The sequence below is a fragment of the Harpegnathos saltator genome, unplaced genomic scaffold (genome assembly GCF_003227715.2).
Source record: "Harpegnathos saltator strain DR-91 unplaced genomic scaffold, Hsal_v8.6 scaffold230, whole genome shotgun sequence".
Taxonomy (NCBI): Eukaryota; Metazoa; Arthropoda; class Insecta; order Hymenoptera; family Formicidae; genus Harpegnathos; species Harpegnathos saltator.
The window spans coordinates 92,501-110,119 of record NW_020230018.1 but is presented as its reverse complement, the minus strand read 5'-3'; the positions used below and the strand labels follow the sequence as shown (position 1 = coordinate 110,119).

The 17,619-nt window shown below is 42.6% G+C and overlaps 2 protein-coding genes across 2 annotated transcripts; both read right to left on the bottom strand.

Moving 5' to 3' along the window:
* Window positions 1-4,687: 4,687 nt before the first annotated feature.
* LOC105189169 (enolase-phosphatase E1) lies at window positions 4,688-12,443 on the bottom strand. Its single transcript, XM_019844146.2, has 6 exons — window positions 12,314-12,443; window positions 11,790-11,894; window positions 11,334-11,639; window positions 8,919-8,978; window positions 5,431-8,822; window positions 4,688-5,110 (listed from the first exon to the last, which is right to left on the bottom strand). The coding sequence occupies exons 2-6, from the start codon at window positions 11,872-11,874 to the stop codon at window positions 4,817-4,819; spliced, it is 4,137 nt and encodes a 1,378-aa protein (XP_019699705.2). The 5' UTR covers window positions 11,875-11,894; window positions 12,314-12,443; the 3' UTR covers window positions 4,688-4,816.
* A 560-nt stretch (window positions 12,444-13,003) lies between these two features.
* Window positions 13,004-14,694, bottom strand: LOC105189170 (adipokinetic hormone). Its single transcript, XM_011151101.3, has 3 exons — window positions 14,567-14,694; window positions 13,669-13,864; window positions 13,004-13,546 (listed from the first exon to the last, which is right to left on the bottom strand). Coding segments are annotated over exons 1-3 (243 nt in total). The 5' UTR covers window positions 14,569-14,694; the 3' UTR covers window positions 13,004-13,501.
* Window positions 14,695-17,619: the final 2,925 nt, after the last annotated feature.

The following is a 17,619-nucleotide window of genomic DNA, read 5'->3' as shown; positions in this document are numbered from 1 at the left end:
GCAGCACTCTGCTCCCGTCAACTGCCATCTATTAACAGACTACTGTACAAGTTTGGGCAAGCTGCGCCATTTAGTTAGTGTTTGACAGCCATTGAAAGCAGACAGCCTCGTGAATTTTAACGAAAATGGAAAGGAGTGAATTTCGTGTGCTGATTAAGCATTATTTTTTGCATAAAAAAACCATCACCGAAACCAAGGCAAAGCTTGATAAATACTATGGGGACTCTGCACCATCAATTTCAATGGTTAAGTGGTTTACTGAGTTCCGTGCTGGTCGTACCAGCACAAGTGACGCCGAACGTTCAGGTCACCCAAAAGAGGTCGTCACGCCAGAAATCGTCGATAAAATCCATGGAATGATATTGGACGATCGGAGAATGAAAGTGCGTGAAGTGACTGAGGCTGTAGTAGGCATCTCAACTGAGCGGGTACATCACATTTTACATGAATATTTGGACATGAAAAAGCTATCCGCGCGATGGGTGCCGCGATTGTTCACACTCGACCGTAAGCGCAACCGTGTAACCATTTTTCAAAAGAGTGTTTGGCGATGTTCAGCCGCAATCCGAACGAGCTTTTGCGCCGTTTCGTTACCGTAGACGAAACATGGATCCATCACACTACACCAGAGACCAAGGAACAATCAAGACAGTGGGTTTCTTCGGGTGAACGTGCACCAAAGAAGGCCAAGGTGGGTCTGTCGACCAACAAAAGGTCATGGCCACAGTTTTTTGGGATGCACGCGGTATCATTCACATCGATTACCTTGAAAAGGGTAAAACGATCACCGGCGAATATTATTCAGAGCTTTTGGACAGATTCGATATTGATTTGGAGCAAAAACGACCGCATTTGGCGAAGAAAAAAGTGCTGTTCCATCAGGACAATGCACGGGTGCACATGTGTGTAGTCACCATGGCAAAAATCCATAAATTGGGCTACGAACTGCTACCCCATGCAGCATATTCACCAGATTTAGCCCCCTGCGACTATTTCCTGTTTCCAAACCTGAAGAAATGGCTGGGCGGTGAGAGATTTGGGTCGAATGAAGAGGTCATCACTGAAACAAACGCCTATTTTGAGGGCCTTGAGAAAACCTATTATTTGGAAGGAATAAAAAAATTGGAAAAACGGTAGACTAAATGTATCGAGCTAAAAGGAGACTACGTCGAGAAATAAAACGCTTATTTGCCGAAAAAAATATCTTTTATTAAAAAAGTCACTGACTTATCAAACTACCCTCGTATTAACGTGAATAATGATTTATAACGATTTATGTTTTGTATACATGAAGTAAAGATAATAATTAAAGAAGAGTTTTTTATTAAACAAGCCGAGTCATGTTTTATTTGTTTGACGACGTAGCGACCGTTCAGAGACGAGAATCTGAATTCGGACAACAATAAATAATTATTAAATAACAGTGAAAATCTTGGATCACCATTAATTACCTTAATCGGTGACATTCTAATAATCAGGTTTCCCTGTTCCTGGTAAAAAGATAGGGTGGCGACCGTACTAAATAAAAAGGGACTCACCATACTTCGAAAAACGAGGATGGTGAAGTAAGAACCGTAAATGGTGATCACGTGTATGGTTTGGATCTATACGCGCGTCAGGGTGAGTGGAGGCAAAGCTGATGGGGGAGTACACGGTTAGGATTGGAAATTCCTAAGGAGATAGGTCAGACCGACTCGTGGTGGATAACCCTAGTCCGGTTCATTAAAGAAAAATTATTTTTTTTTATCAGTCCGATAAGCGGTCACAACCTAACCCATACCCTATGATGACCTTGACTTTGACCCTGACCTCTATTTTCAAGGTCATTTGAAGATCAACTTGCGTCTTTTAAATGGGAACCCTTATTCTTTATTACACTGCGTTTTTTTACTAGTTAACTTTTGTCTAAAACATTTTTTTATTTGTCTAATATTTTTTTAGATATTTGAGGTAAAACTTGATAATTTTTTCAATATTTAATTTACGATATCTCGCTAATTATTTGCCGAAAAAGAAAAGTCGTACTAGACTTTCTTGCTTTATTTGGTCTCAAGATATTGTTACAATAGCGCCCTGATTTTTATTAATTTTATGATTTTGAAATTTCAAAAAATCAATAAGTTAACAAAAGTCACTGTTCGTATGCAATACACCAATTAACTTCTTTATTTCGATGTATAGATCGCCTCAGGCATTTTTTATACCCAAATATTATCGCTGTTTGACTCCTGTGAATTTCCTCTAATTACTTGGCATGTAAAATCCATCTCAACGCATGTAACGTTCATGTCGGCTTCTGTCCACATGTACTCGAACACATTTTCTTCGTTGTAAACATTGTGACAAGATCTCCACGGTGCGTGCCAGCCGACAGCGAAACAAGAATTGCGATACATCGAGCGACAACACACGAACTCGGCGTGCGCCCGCAAAAGCCTCCAGATTAAAGAATAATAAAGCATCCACACACACACACACACACACACACACACACACACGTCCGACTGATTGCTCACCTTCTCCTAGAAATTCTTGTGCCCGACACGTCACGAACGATCGGAGCGCAGAATCGGATCAACGAAAAACCGAACCGGAGGCGTGGCCGTTACAAACGCAGAAAAAAGTCGAGAAACGCAGGAAAACGCCGAAAAACACTGAAAAACGCATAAAATTGCCGAAAGGCGCAGGAAAATGCCGAAACACGCTGGAGAACGCACAAAAACGCCGAAGAACGCCAAAATATGCAGATAAACGCCGAAAAACGCAGAAAGATTGAGAAACGCACATAAAACGCTGAAAAACGTAGAGAGACGCACGTAAACGCAGAAAAACGCAAAGAAACGCAGAAAATCGCGCAAAAAGCACATAAACGTAAAAAAACGCAAAGAACACACAGAAGCGCACATAAACGCAGAAAAATGCGCAGAAATGCACATAAACGCAGAAAAATTCTGAAAAACGCACATACACGTAGAGAAGCGCTCAGTGGAGGGTGTTGAAGACGTTGATAGGGACACCGCCAACAACACTCCTCCATCTCTACGGGCTGCCGGATAAGCTTTCGGACGCTATCAATACGCAATCCACGTTCAGAATTGATCTATCCAACCGGAAACCAAATTGTTGGCCTTCCCAGGTACAAATGATGGACGAGACGGTCAGCGATGACGCGCTCGAGAAGCTTTACCCCGCCTCATCCAGCAGGCATATCGGCGCATATTTATCGAGCACACACCTTTTGAAGAAGCACCTACAATTTATGTGGAGATGGGATAACCGACGCTTAAGAGTTCTTCAGAAGTCAGATTAGCGCTAACAGTATGTTTATTAATGTTACCTTAACATTTTTCATTGTTGCCGCGCCATTTTCGTTTAGAGGCAGTGACGCGGGGATGCTGGAACACCCTTATCAAAAGGATCGGAGTTTGGGATGGTAGTATACTCGGATCTCGTGCGGCCTTCTCGGGTCGTAAATCCGAGTCGAGAAAGCCGAACAGCACTCGTAACAAGTATGTCTACGAGCGCGAGAGTGAAACGACCTCCGCCGCCGTCGTTTCGAAAGCCCCTGCCCTTCCGAACTCAACGGCCAGCAAGATGCCACGGTGGTCCAGAGAACCCGTGAAAAAGAAAACTAGAGAGCTGAAGCGCAGCTATCAACAACGCTGGAGGAGAGACAGAGTCGCTCGCTCCTGTGTGACTGGCCAACAAGGTCCTGCGGACGCTTGGAACGAGAGCTCAGAGAGTTCTCATGGGAAACGGTCACACGACGCCCCTGAAATTGCCAATGTCCTTGACGAACGCTTGGAAAAGGAGAGAGTTCGCCACAAGCATCCAAAAAGAGGCGGCCACGTCGCTCCTGATAGCCACAAGGTCCTTGACGGACGCTTGGAAAGAGAGAATTTTCACCAGTTCCACACGGAGGCGGCAACTGGTCGCTCTCCTGAATCGTGGAAACAGGTTGAGAACTCAAAACTAACCACAGTTACCATTCGAACCCATTAGCCTCAAAAAACCCCCAAAAAAAGCAGGGGCAGTATATCAGCGCCCGCCTTCTCTAACTCAGCAGAGTTGTGTGTAAGTGCGGTGGTTCGAATCTATACTACACGCCAAAACTGTACTAGGAAAGCCTAGAGCAGGTCGCGGTAAAAAGACTGGAGCTACAAGTCACACAGCCTAGATCAGACACCAGAGATTGCCACAATCGGCGTTGGGCCATGCGAAGGCACTCGGCTCACTGTCGCGCTCGGTTATATCACCCGGGCGGCTGAATCTTAGCTGTGAGCAGCGGAATCGGTGAGCGCGCCGCGTAGCGGCCGCAATCGGCACTAGAAGGCGCTACGCGCGGGGCGCCGGCGGAAGCACCGGCTCGACGATTATAACGATATGCACGTAGTGTCACATTCACGTTGTTGTGCTACAAGATATATCGAGTTATTATAGAATAATGCGAGATCTAATTATTCCGGAATTTATGCGGATAAATCTGTTCACAATAGAGTCGAAAGGCATATTACGAAACAGATTACGTGAACTAACGTGATTGAATGACGTTGCTCGCACATTTCCGAACATTCATACATTTCTAAAAACCTTTCAGTTGTGCGCAATGTTTTCCTCTTTATTGATTATTCAAAAACTAAAAGAAATAATTCTGTCGAGCAAATACAATTGTCACAATAACAACAATATATTAATATTTCACACAATGACTTTCTCAAATATTGTATAAAAAATGTGCACATTAGTATACATCTCATTCTCCCTTTTCTCTTAAAACTGTACTTTATGCCGCAGTGGGTAAATATAAAACAACTGTTTATGATTTGTGTATAATCCTTCGGATGAAAGATACACGTTGTGCATTAACGCTTGGATAATCATGTTGTTTCCCAGTACAAGCATCTTCGCAAAGTTGACGTATTTGAGGATGTTTCATATGTACACAGCTTCTTAAAATATTTGAAAACATATGGTCATTCGGACATTGCACGAGATATCCTTGCAATACTTTCCGCAAATCACGTTTACACTTGTAGTACGAATTCCAACAACCCTTATCGTATGGATAATAACCTTCCCCTGGACACAACTTCATCTTGGAGACTTCCAGCTACAAACAAAAAGGAAACAAATATAAAACACTGTGAACATTCCCCTACAAAGTAATTAGCCAATCAGTAATTTCGCTTTAGCTTTCGAAAATAGCAATATAATAATTTATAACAAACTTCGTCGCTTCCTTCAGTAATTACAAGAAAAAGAAAGAACTTATTCAGTAGTATGTATACATGAGTTTCATCATTCAAACGTAGTCAAATTAAGATATTCCATTAAACTGCTTTGTATTCACCAAGATAATGTCTTATATTAACATTCAAACATCATTTTACATAAGATATAGTGCATCTTCATTATTCATATTATACTTACAAGCGTTACTGGTCGATCCGTAGTTACAGGATCGAAATATTTGCACGTCCCGTGCTCAGCAAGAATTTTATGGATATTAGATTTCACCACACACTGCAGCTTCTTGTCGTCAAATACTCTGCCTAATGGACAACTGAAAACAGTAATCTGGCCGCCCAAATTACTCGTCGCCATGCATTGGTAAAAAAGATTACAGTATTTTGGATGACGTCGAAAACCAGTAGGGCAAACAAGAAATACTTGATCTCCGATCAATTCTCCAACAGGACATGTAACTCCAATAGGAATGGTAGTTCCCATCGAAAACTCAGTAGACGATGGAAGGCTTGTGGAAACTGTTTCCTCAGAAGACGCGGGCAAAGTCGTCTCTTCCATCACTCTACTTTCATCACTCTCATTTTCTTCTTCGCCAGGAATATGTCGAGTAGTAATCTCAATTTCGGAACTATCACTACTTTCGAGACTTTCTCTGGTTGGTACAAATGGCGTTGTCGCTTCAAATTCACCACTCTCATCACTCTGACTTACTTCACCCGAAGAAGTCGAAGAAGTTGGAATAACGTTATCTATTTCGGAAGTCTCCTCATTCTCAGAGAGTAGACTTTCATCCAGTAGACCTTGTGGCGTAGTCTGCCCAAACTCATTACTCTCAACACTCTCCCTTTTTTCCTCCGAATTACGAGTGGTACATTCATTTTCAAAACTATCGCTACATCCCACGCTTTTCTCAGTCGATATTCGTGAAGTAGTTATCTCCGCTTCATCACTTTCGAAATCTTGATGCCCTTCCTTGGACGAAGTGGGAGTAGATTTCTCATTTCCCAATGACTCCTCGCTTCCAAAACTTTCCGTAGGTGGCATATGCGGTGTACTTTTCCCAGATTCTCCACTTTCCTCGCTGCCACTTCCCTCCTTCGGGACATGCGGAGTAGTTATTTCCGACTCACCTTCCTTGCTCTCACTGCTCTCATTCGATCGTTCCTGTGGCGTGCTACCAGCCGATTCCTCATCTTCTCCATTGATCTGATTGTCCTCCTTCGAATTGTGTGCTGTAGTAGCTTCTGTCTCCTGGGTTTCGTCGCTTTCAGAGTTTTCTGTCGGTGGTACATACGTTGTAGTCTTTCCGGATTCTTCACTTCCCTCGCTGCCATTTTCCTCCTCCGGGACGTGTAGGGTAGTTACTTCCGGCTCACCTTCTTCCTTGCTCTCACTGCTCTCATTCGATCGTTCCTGTGGCGTGCTACCAGCCGATTCCTCATCTTCCCCATTCTGGTTCTCCTCCTTCGAATTACGTGCTGTAGTAGTAGTTTCTGCCTCCGGGGGTTCGTTGCTCTCAGACTTTTCTGTCACTGGCAAATCAGTTGTAGTCTTTCCAGATTCTTCACTTCCCTCGCTGCCAATTTCCTCCTCCGGGACGCGCAGAGTAGTTACTTCCGGCTCACCTTCCTCCTTGCTCTCACTGTTCACATTCGATCGTTCCTCTGATGTATCACCAGCCGATTCCTCATCTTCTCCATTCTGGTTGTCCTCCTTCGAATTATGTGCTGTAGTAGCTTCTGTCTCCTGGGTTTCGTCGCTTTCAGAATTTTCTGTCGGTGGTACATGCGTTGTGGTCTTACCAGATACTCCACGTTCCTCGCTGCCACTTTCTACCTCCTGAACGCTCGGGGTAGTTAATTCGGCTTCACCTCCTTCCTTGCTCTCACTGTTTTCTTTCTGTGACTCCTGTGATGCGCTACCAACCGATTCCTCGCTCTCTTGATTCCGGTTTTCCTCTATGGAATTACGTATTGTAGTAGTTTCTGTCTCCCGAGCTTCGTTGCTATCAGAGTGTTCTTTCGGCGGCACCTGCGGCGTAAACTTTCCGGATTCTTCGATGTCGCGACTGTGATTTTCTTCGCTAATATCACGCGGTGTAGGGGTCACACTCTCCGTACTTTCCTTGCTTGCAGAGCTGTCGTCGGATGGTTCTTCTGTTGTAGTCTTCTCAAATTCTTTATTCTCATTACCGTCTGTTGTTTCCATGGATGCATGCCGAGTAGTTATTTCGATTTCTTCGCTTTCTGAGGTTGGCGCATCTCGCGTTGTTTCTTGAGATTCACCTCTCTCATGGCTCCGATTCCCCTCGTTAGTATCGCGTGAGTTTTGATTGGATTTGTTTTCATCGTTCTCCATGCTTTGGTCACCATCTGGTCTCTTGTTTTTGCAAGATAATCGTTTTATGGACGCTTCATGGTTACATATTAACTGTTCCTGATCCCATAGAGTACCTTGCGGACATGAAAACTGACGTTTCTCGTATGTGTTAAAACCCACTTGAGTGCATCTGTAAAATTTGGTGCAATCATTCAAATCCGGAAAGTAATCAGGCCCGGTGCATTTTGTTATCGTTTCAATTTCGTCTTCGCCTTCAGAAGATTCCGTTCTTGGAACGTGTTCCGTAGTTACGTGTTCAGTAGTTTCATCGGGTGGTATTTGCGGTGTAGTCTTTTTCAATTCTTCGTTTTCCCCGCTATTTCCTTGCGATTCGCCACTTTCGCGAATTCTGTCTTCTTCCTTAGAGTTACGCGGTGTATTATCTTCAAATTGATTATTCTCAGGACTTTGACTTACTTCCTTAGAAAGTTGTGGGGTAGTACCTTCGGATTCACCGCTTTCTTCTTCCTTGCTTTCCGATCTTTCTGTAATGGTGTCTGTCTCATCGGACGTTACGGGTGTCGTCGGGACAACGTCTCTGTCCGTGACAATCGCTCTTGTCGTGCCTGTTGTTTCGCTGGTAGCTTTTTTCGTTGTCGATTTAGGTCCTCTGATATTTTCTTCGCTGCTACTACTGCTACTGCTGCCGCTGCTCCTTGAATCGTCGCTACGATTTTTGTGTTTTTCATCCGATTTATCTTTCTTGCCATTCTTTCCTTTATTCTTATGTTCTTTTTTATTGTGCTTTTTGTTATTTTTATGCTTTCTTTTACTTCCAGATTCGGATTCGTTGCTTTCTTCACTTCCAGAATGTCTCTTTTCTGGACGGTGTGTCCTTTCTCCTTCCATTTCATTGTTCTCGCTATCCCCTGCTGTTCCTTCGTCCGTATTATCATCACTCTGCGAGCTTTCTTCGACTGATTGCGCTTTGTCCGGTAATGCTGATGTAGTCGGAACATCGTCTTCCTCTGTAATAAATGCTTTTGTCGTTTCTTTCATTTCATTGCTGCTGTCTTTCTTCGTTGTCGGTTTTGATCCTCCGTTATGATGTTCATCGCTGCTACTGTCGCTACTATCGCTCTTTGACTCATCACTATCATGTTTGCGTGACTTGTCTCTTTTCTCATGCTTCTCGCGACTTTTGTCTTCTTCTTTATGCTTCTTAGGATAATGCGAATCGTTCGATTCTTCTTTTCCTGAAATTAATAATTGTAATAAATTTTTATTTCATCTCTCATATTGAGTATGTGTGCTTACATTGATTTTGTTTACATTGATATTTGATAGTTTACCTGATTTATTCCGATTTGGTCTGTTATCCCGCCAATTTGGATATTGATCATCTGTGTCTGCTGCAATGAGACATATTGCACTTCTTTACACTTGTTTTCATCCCGACATCGACGTACAGAAATATAATGATATTTCTTTTCATCTGTTCTCGGAGTTTCGGAATTTCTACACTTTGACTCTAATCAATTTTGTCGGTTGTTTTTATATACATATTATACTTTACTTATACTTATATTCATATTATACTTATATTTTCATATTATACCTTTATATTTTGTTACATTTCCCCAAGTTTTTAATATCTTACATCGATGCCTACTGCCTACTGCTTATATAATCCTTGCTCCTCGCTCATAATTATATCATATTTTCAGATATTCACATATATATATATATATATATTAGGTGCTTGCATGTATTTTGATCAGCGCCATATATTGGTGAAAATGCGAAGTATCAATGTAAAACAACCTAACCTAACTGTTAAATTCGATGGTTTTCACATTTCTCTACATCAAATAACAGTTTACCATTTAGTATTATTGAGTTATTCAGTGTATACAGACGCTAATCATGGAACGCTCAAAATTGCATTTTCGACATTCATTACTTTTGTTGTTTGATTTGAAGAAATCTGCTGCCGAAGCCCATCAAACACTTTTTAGAATTTATGGTGATGCTGCTCCGTCATATCCCAATTGTCGGTTTTGGTTTCAACGGTTTAAAAGTGGTGATTTTAATGTCAATGACAAAGAACCTGGCCTGGAGGACCAAAAAAGTTCGAAGACAACGAATTGCAAGACTTATTGGACGAAAACTCAGCTCAAACTCTCAAAGAACTTTCGGATAGCTTAGCAGTTGATGAATCAACTGTTTCCAGACGTTTACATGCGATGGAAAAGATCCAAAAGGAGGGAAAATGGATACCATACGAATTGACTGAAAATGCCATTTCGAACCGTTTCAACATCGCAGTTTCATTGCTTGCCAGGCAAAAAAAGAAGAGTTTTCTGTGGCGTATTGTTACTGGCGATGAAAAATGGATCTACTACAACAATCCCAAACGCAAAAAGTCATGGGTTAGTCCAGAAGAGCCATCCACATCGACACCAAAGAGAAATATTCATGGCCATAAAGTCTTGCTGTGCGTATGGTAGGATCAGCACGGTGTAGTGTATTACGAGCTGCTAAAACCGAATGAAACTGTTACTGCAGATGTCTACCGACGTCAATTGAACAAATTGAACGACGTATTGTTGCAAAAGAGACCAGCAATAGCGAGTAACAGACGCAAAGTCATCCTCTTGCATGACAACGCTAGACCTCACGTTACAACAGTTGTGAAGGATACACTGTTGCAGCTCGAATGGGAAGTTCTGCCGCACCCAGCGTACTCACCAGACATAGCGCCTTCTGATTACCACTTGTTCAGATCGATGCAGCATGGCTTGGCTGGCACACGGTTTCGAAATGCTGAAGAAGTGCGAAAATGGATCGATGATTGGATCGCTTCCGAACCAACATCGTTCTTTCAACACGGTATCGCCATGTTGCCAGAAAGATGGGAAAAAGTTGTAGAAAATGATGGAAAATATTTTGATTGAAATATATTGTACCGATTTTTTTCAATAAATGTCTTTTTAAAGTGAAAAAATGATCAGAATACATGCAAGCTCCTAATATATATATATATATATATAGTGTATAACGTGTCATGTTTTGCCTATCAGAATAATACTTAACAATGACTAGAGACATGTCACGATATTTCCTCGATAAATTGCTCAATATACTCGTGCACTAGAATGGATGACGCGTTAGTTGACGAAAACTAAATTAAAGGGAAATATTTGAAACGCCTGTCGAGTATTTGATGCATATTAAATTTGGTGTCTGTATCTATTTAGCTGCCTATTGTTGGCCGTTTCGCTCATCTCAATTTCTTGATCTGCACTTTCGATTACATTACGAGGAGACGAGCACATCAGCTTTACTCGATATCATATTGTTCCAGCGTTACACGAAAACTCGTACAACCTGTATACACCGGAACGCGTATGCGAACGCATCTATAATACATCGCTTTGTCCTCGGAATGCGATACGAACCCTTCGCATGTTTTGTTACTCATCATGTCACTTTTCTCGAGGCGAGATACGCGGCAACGCGCGGTGTTGTATCCTCCTCGATTTCCGACATATTCTCCTCATTCGAATGTTCCTCATATATGACATTTCCGATGGCTCTACAATCCGGTGCATCTCATTCCGGGACCGCCGTTCTACGATTTCTTTCGAGTAATTCAGCTCCAATACATTCGATACCTGCGACGTGTCCGTCTTGTCGCTCGGTATCTCGATCTTCCCCCCCCGTTATGCTCGTTTTACTTAGTGTTTCGCTGACAAATCCATTACCTGAATGATCTCGCTGCTCCCACGGCGAATAACCGCTGCACTCCACTCTTCCGCTTTCTCGAGGTTGCGTGCAGGTACCGCCGTCTTTGTATGAGAAAACCAGACCAAAATCGCACTTGCGAACGTATCTCGCAACATGCTGACGACGCCCATATTTCGCGCACACGTAATACAATCTACAGTCGTGCGGGTCAGGATAGACACCGGGTTTTACACATTTGAACTGATACTTGGGTCGTTGTCGGTGCTGATTTTGTCGATAGATCACATCCGACGGTCGGACACTCTCGTTGGACTCATATCTCCCTGTGAAAGGGAGTAGTAGTAAAGTAGTGCGCGACGATACCAGGTACTTTGTGTCAGCTGCCGTCGTTTGTTAGTATGCTATTTGTGTGCTTAGTATGCTCTCTTCCCTCCGAAAGGGAGGACAATGTAATGTACGTTGTCGACTCTTACCGTCGCTGACGTCGCGGAGTTGATAACTAAGAGCGTCGTGAGAAAGAGCCAAGGATACAATTAGAAGACTGATGATTTTCCACATTTTGTGGAAGTATGATTTATCTGTAAGCATGCATGAAAATATTTATTTACGTCTTTCTAATACGTTCTATCACAATCTCCTAATCGTCTTACGAATCGCGCGCGTCTCTAGCAAGAGAATCAAACGTTAAACTTTACGACATGTCCGTCTCGTAAAAATGTCGCAAACTATAGTCAGATGATTAAAGTTTGCAATATCCTTTCCTCGATGCCTTTCGCAAGACGTCCCATATTCGATACAAGAGAATCTTCACTTTCAATAATTTTCAGCAGCATACACATTTTCCAGTTGAATGCATATAATGCGGAACTCAACGAGTGAAAACGCCGCGATCTTTATTCATTGGCTGCACGGCGATGGAAAACGCGGAAAAATTTTTACCATGAAAATATTCTTCATGATGACCGATTAAAATTACCGACCGATAAAAACGGAATACCTCAGTGTTGATTTTTTGACGATTGCATAACAGCGAGACAGCGAGATCAGCCGGAGAACAATCAGAAAATTCGCGAGCCCAGTCCGTACTGTTTCGAGATTCCCGAGAAATGCGGCACCGAGAAATTACGACGCGCATGTCGTCGCTTTTCATTATATATATGTATATATGTATGTATGCATGTATGTATGTATACATATGTACATGTGTGCTCGTTGACACGAGCCACATGCATAATGTCGTAATTAATCGAAAACAAATTTCACCCGGTTCTTCTGTTTTTCGGTCGAGCGCACTTGAAAGCGGGAATCTGTATATGCTCATTATGCCAAAGTAGTGATTAAGATTCGAATATGCGCAACCGTCGACTGTGGCTGTTGCATCTTTCAACGACGGACGATACTGACATTACAGAACAACGTACAACGATATCGCGATAAAGAGCGACAAAAGCCATACTAACGACGCATTCCCGTGCATGTGTAGTGTACGAAACGTCTAAGAAACTATCGGTCTTCTAATCACGCAGTTTTCGTCTTCATTCTGGAAGAGGAACAAAAAAGAGGAACAACAGGAGCTTTGGCTGATGCTAATTGTTGATCCACTCCTTGAGAGAGAGAGAGAGAGAGAGAGAGAGAGAGAGAGAGAGAGAGAGAGAGAGAGAGAGAGAGAGAGAGAGAGAGGAGAGAGAGAGACCGCAACAAACGTTTATTTTCAAGGCTACATTCGCCGCGGCGGAACGAAACACTTGTAGATTACAGAGACAATCTGTGTGACGGTAGTTTGGTAGTTTGGCCGGCTGGTTTTCGGATGGGCCAGCTTCAATGCCGTTTACCACTTGCCTCAATATTGGCTCATGTTACAATCAAGTGTTATGCACAAAGCGGATGGTATAACAAGCAGATGGAAATTATCGCGCCTCATTCCTTTCGCCGAGATACGTTGCCGAGATGCGCTGGAAACGCTAGAAACGTCACGAAACGAATAAGACGAATGGAATAAGACATTTGCGACAATCGGTCGCACAATCGGTATATCCGTATAGAAAGAAAATTAAGAGACACGGGGCGTTGCGTTGCATCACGTTTATTCAAATAATCATGTCATTTTCCGTAGTCTCGCCTGAGACGGAGAATAGTCTCGACAGGAGTCCGTTCGATGAGGGAAAACGCGACGATCTGCTTGCTTTCATTTGTTCAGGTTCTGACAATCCAGGATCCTCTGCGCTTCGATCTGTAAATAACGCCAAATCGCGCCAAATCATCACGCTGCGTGTTCTCCTCGATCGCGCAGATCTCGTCGCTGGACGTCGAGATGTTTTTCATTTGCATTTTCGCGTTTTACGCGTCGCGTACCTGTACGAACGTGTACAACTTCAACAATTGTTCCAGTAACGACGTGCTTCGCGACGGACAGTCCGATTTCATCCGCACATTTTGGCTCCTTTTACCCCAGTCGGTGGAGTAAGTTAACTGAGCTTCGACACTCAACGCGAGAATCAAACAGAACAGAAACGCTACGGTGAGTAAGCTCACTGGCGCCCTACGAAACCTGAAAAACAAGAAGCTGTCATGAGTGATGATGAAGGCACGATAGAAACGTCCGCGCGTCGTCGCGAGTAACGGAAGACTCGTCGGTGTGTAGAAACATCAGCTTATTGTGTTATAAAAATGTGCGCTTAACGAGCGTACTGCGATGCGCTGCGCTGCGCTCCCAGCGTGACGACGCCGGCGTGACGAATTCCAGCGTGAATTTTACGTGAATTTTATACAAATATCTCTTCGACACTGCATACAGTACAGTAGTACCGTAGTATCACTGCACCGGTGCGTAATGAACACGCGCGAGAGATAACGCGCACGTATGCAAAATATCCCCGAAATAACGCGAAATAACAATTTCCGCAAACAAACGCCAAGAGTGTGGTGGAAATGTGGCGTGAGCGAAAATTCGGCTTTTTCCGCGCTACTAATGCGGACGATCCGCTCAACGACGTGTGCGACAATTTTGTATTTACTCGCTCGCGTTAAATAGTCTCGCGACGAATTCTCCGCGGCGAATCTTCGCGACGAACGATTAGCGAAATTCCGCACGAAGCGAAATCTCAACTTTATCTCTCGGTCTTTATGTTTGTGACAAATATCGCGAACAAATTGGAACATCTTTAACCAGTCAGATATCATTTTTAACGGAATATCAGAGTGAGACCGTGCCGTGCCGTGCCGAGCGGTGAACGAGAAGAAGAGGACTCACATGATAACACACTTTCGCGTTAATTACCGCGAATTGGCTTGTTGTAGTAACAACGCGCGCGAAACAACAATATTCAATTGACGCCGATGCCTACGAAGGATGCCTCGCTTAGGACGACTCTCAAGTGACGCGGTTGCCGTGTTTATATATTACCGACTCCTTGCGCCCGCGTGCGCACATTACACATCCCGATAGGTGCAATCGTTATATCCTATAGGGATGACGAACGCTCTGCGCCGACGTTAAAAATCCTTCCTCGTCTTGGCGGCGCGAGCCGTTTGTGAACGGATTGTCGCTCGCGTGATTGATTTCACACAACAAATGAGAAGCCGTAACCGATTGAGAATGCCGCGATCTTTCTCTATCGCGATCTATCGTGATCTCTCTCTCTCTCTCTCTCTCTCTCTCTCTCTCTCTCTCTCTCTCTCTCTCTCTCTCTCTCGCGCTATGATGTTCTGTCTCTCTTCACAATTTCGAATAATAATTACGATCTTGTCGTTACCTGTCGAAATTTGTAAGATTCTTTGAATGGCAAGATGATTGGAATTTAATAACACGAGTACGTATTGTATGTACCTGAACAAAATAGATCAAGTTTTTGCGAAAATGAGTGGCGCGATATCTCAAAGTGTCGTTGATGAGAACGAAATAAGTATTTTATTGCGATAAAAATGATCAAAATACGACTCATTTACACCTGTGCAAACGACAAAAAGAACGCTTCCAATTGAACACGTAATATCTTTTATGTCAATGTTACGATGAAAGTGAAGAGAACAGAATATTATCCTCGGAAAAAGTAAATTTATTTGTGGAAGCGATGAGAGCGAGAGAGCGAGAGAGCGAGAGAGAGCGAGAGAGAGAGAGAGAAAGAGAGAGAGAGAGAGAGAGAGAGAGAGAAAGAGAGAGAGAGAGAGAGAGAGAGAGAGAGAGAGAGAGAGAGAGAGAGAGAGAAAGAGATAAATTGAAAATTTTTATCGCGCTACGTGCGTCATTGAGGCAATCACGTTCAGAGCGGGGAAAAGGTGGAGAGATGAACTTCGCGTCTGTTGCGTCATATATCGCCAGATGAAATTGATGCTGTGGGACCGTGGACTGCGAAAGGCTTCCGCCTAATTCGCTAACGATGGGCCCAGCAGGATGCGAAACCTCACATAGATTACTTTTGCCAATCACCGATATTACATATGCAACTTGAACAAATATTAAATTTACGTGAGGCGCGAGATATCGCAATCAGAGAGCGCCACGTTTCCACTACGGAGAAGAGAAGAAAGATTCGCGCTTCATACGTACTGTAGCGCGCGACCGAAGCGACAAAGACAGCTAGGGAGTGTAGCGTGTATATTCGAATTTCACTTTATTGCTACAAAAAAAGAAAATACACTTAACGTTACCGAGCTAAGGGTGGATCGAAGGTAAAGGATAATGGTGCGCTCATATGCGTTGCCGTCGATTATCACATATTAGATGGTACGCAACAAGTCTTACTTTACTAGATAATGTACAAGCCTGTGTGTATATACGCGCACGCATATATTTATACGCGCGCACGCGCGCGCGCGCGCGCGCGTGTGTGTGTGTGTGTGTGTGTGTGTGTGTGTGTGTGTGTATTCTCGTATCTAATTATATCTGCGTTTTTTTATAATACGTTCTCTTCTTGTCGTTTTCTTTTTCTTTCTTTTCTTCTTTTCTTCGAATGCAGAGTATAATAATGTCAAGATTTAATTGTTAAGATCATGCGTCGAAGAATTGATCTTTACCTATCACTTAAAGGCAGTGTTCAATAAACATTTATCAACAGCATTTACGAGCTTCTTATGATCGTTTTATGATCTATCTGCGATGAAAATACGAGTGGCGATTCGTCATTTCCGCAGCGATCGCCACTAGAGAATTAACGATTATAGTATGAAATTGACGAGGAACCAGGAACGATTGTGTCAACTTTTTTTCTTACAATGTCACAAAGTGTCACAAAATCGATAATCATACGAATTTAATGTTAACAAGAGGACAAGAGGAATTTCTACTAACGCATAATGTATAAATTAAGAAGAATACAAAAGAACATTGTTTTCACGTAGTAATTTATAAAAATCCTTGTTCCTCTATCTAAGAGAATTTTCCATTTTTATGAAATCATAAAGGAAAGTCGAGCGATATTATTGTTAGCTGTTGTACATTTGTTGCTCAACTAACGGAGATTAACCCCTACATAGCTATATCTTATTTTACACACATTGTAATTCTTACGTACAGGATATTTCAAAATTGTAAGTCAAGACTTGATTGAGGCGGAGGGAGAGATGAGTTGTAATCTAATTCGCAAAAACAAACAAGCCTTAAATAAAAAAAAATATTCGGCAATATGTATATGTAATATATGTAATCGTAATATCTCGAAGACTGTCATTTTACGGATCTATATCTGTACAAAATATTTTTGTTTGTTTCTGCCGTCCAGTTAAATCTTGATTTATAATTCTGAAAATAACCTGCACGTATCATACCAACATTATCATACAGGCTTTGTATCGATACACTAAGTCTTGCCGCAACGCTTGCCAAAAAATGTCTATCTTCATAAAGGATTAGGAAGAAAAGGATACGCGACGTGTGTCGTCTGCACGACGACGCGCGGAAAAGAATTCCAACAGAAGTAGTGGCTCTCGTTATTTAACTAAATTATAGCTCTGTTACTGTCTCCATTTTCTTTTCATTCTAATCGTTGTTCAATGGCAAGCGTCCAAGTATGATGATCGTAGATAGACATTCACACGGAAGAACATCCGCCGCTCCTTAATTCTTGAGATCACACAGGCTTCCGCCTTAGCTGTCTTTCTTATCATGTACCTGGAACGTCGATCTTCATGATATGTACTAAGACTGCACGGCACGTTGAGTTTTGTTCCGATCGACTGATTAAACGAATGCGATACGACAAACTAAAAAAGAGAAATTGATGCTAATGTTAATTTTGGTATATGTATTGTAACGACCATGTCATAACGTTCTTACGGATAAGATCAAGCTCGATGTAATCACACAAA

Coding starts and splice junctions, on each gene's coding strand:
- LOC105189169 (XM_019844146.2), bottom strand. CDS start 11,874: ATGTGGAAAATCATCAGTCTTCTAATTGTATCCTTGGCTCTTTCTCAC. Junction 8,979..11,333: donor GGAGCAGCGAGATCATTCAG/GTAATGGATTTG, acceptor GTCTCATTGCAG/CAGACACAGATGATCAATAT. Junction 8,823..8,918: donor ACCAAATCGGAATAAATCAG/GTAAACTATCAA, acceptor TATTAATTTCAG/GAAAAGAAGAATCGAACGAT.
- LOC105189170 (XM_011151101.3), bottom strand. Junction 13,547..13,668: donor AGTTGTACACGTTCGTACAG/GTACGCGACGCG, acceptor CGTTATTTACAG/ATCGAAGCGCAGAGGATCCT.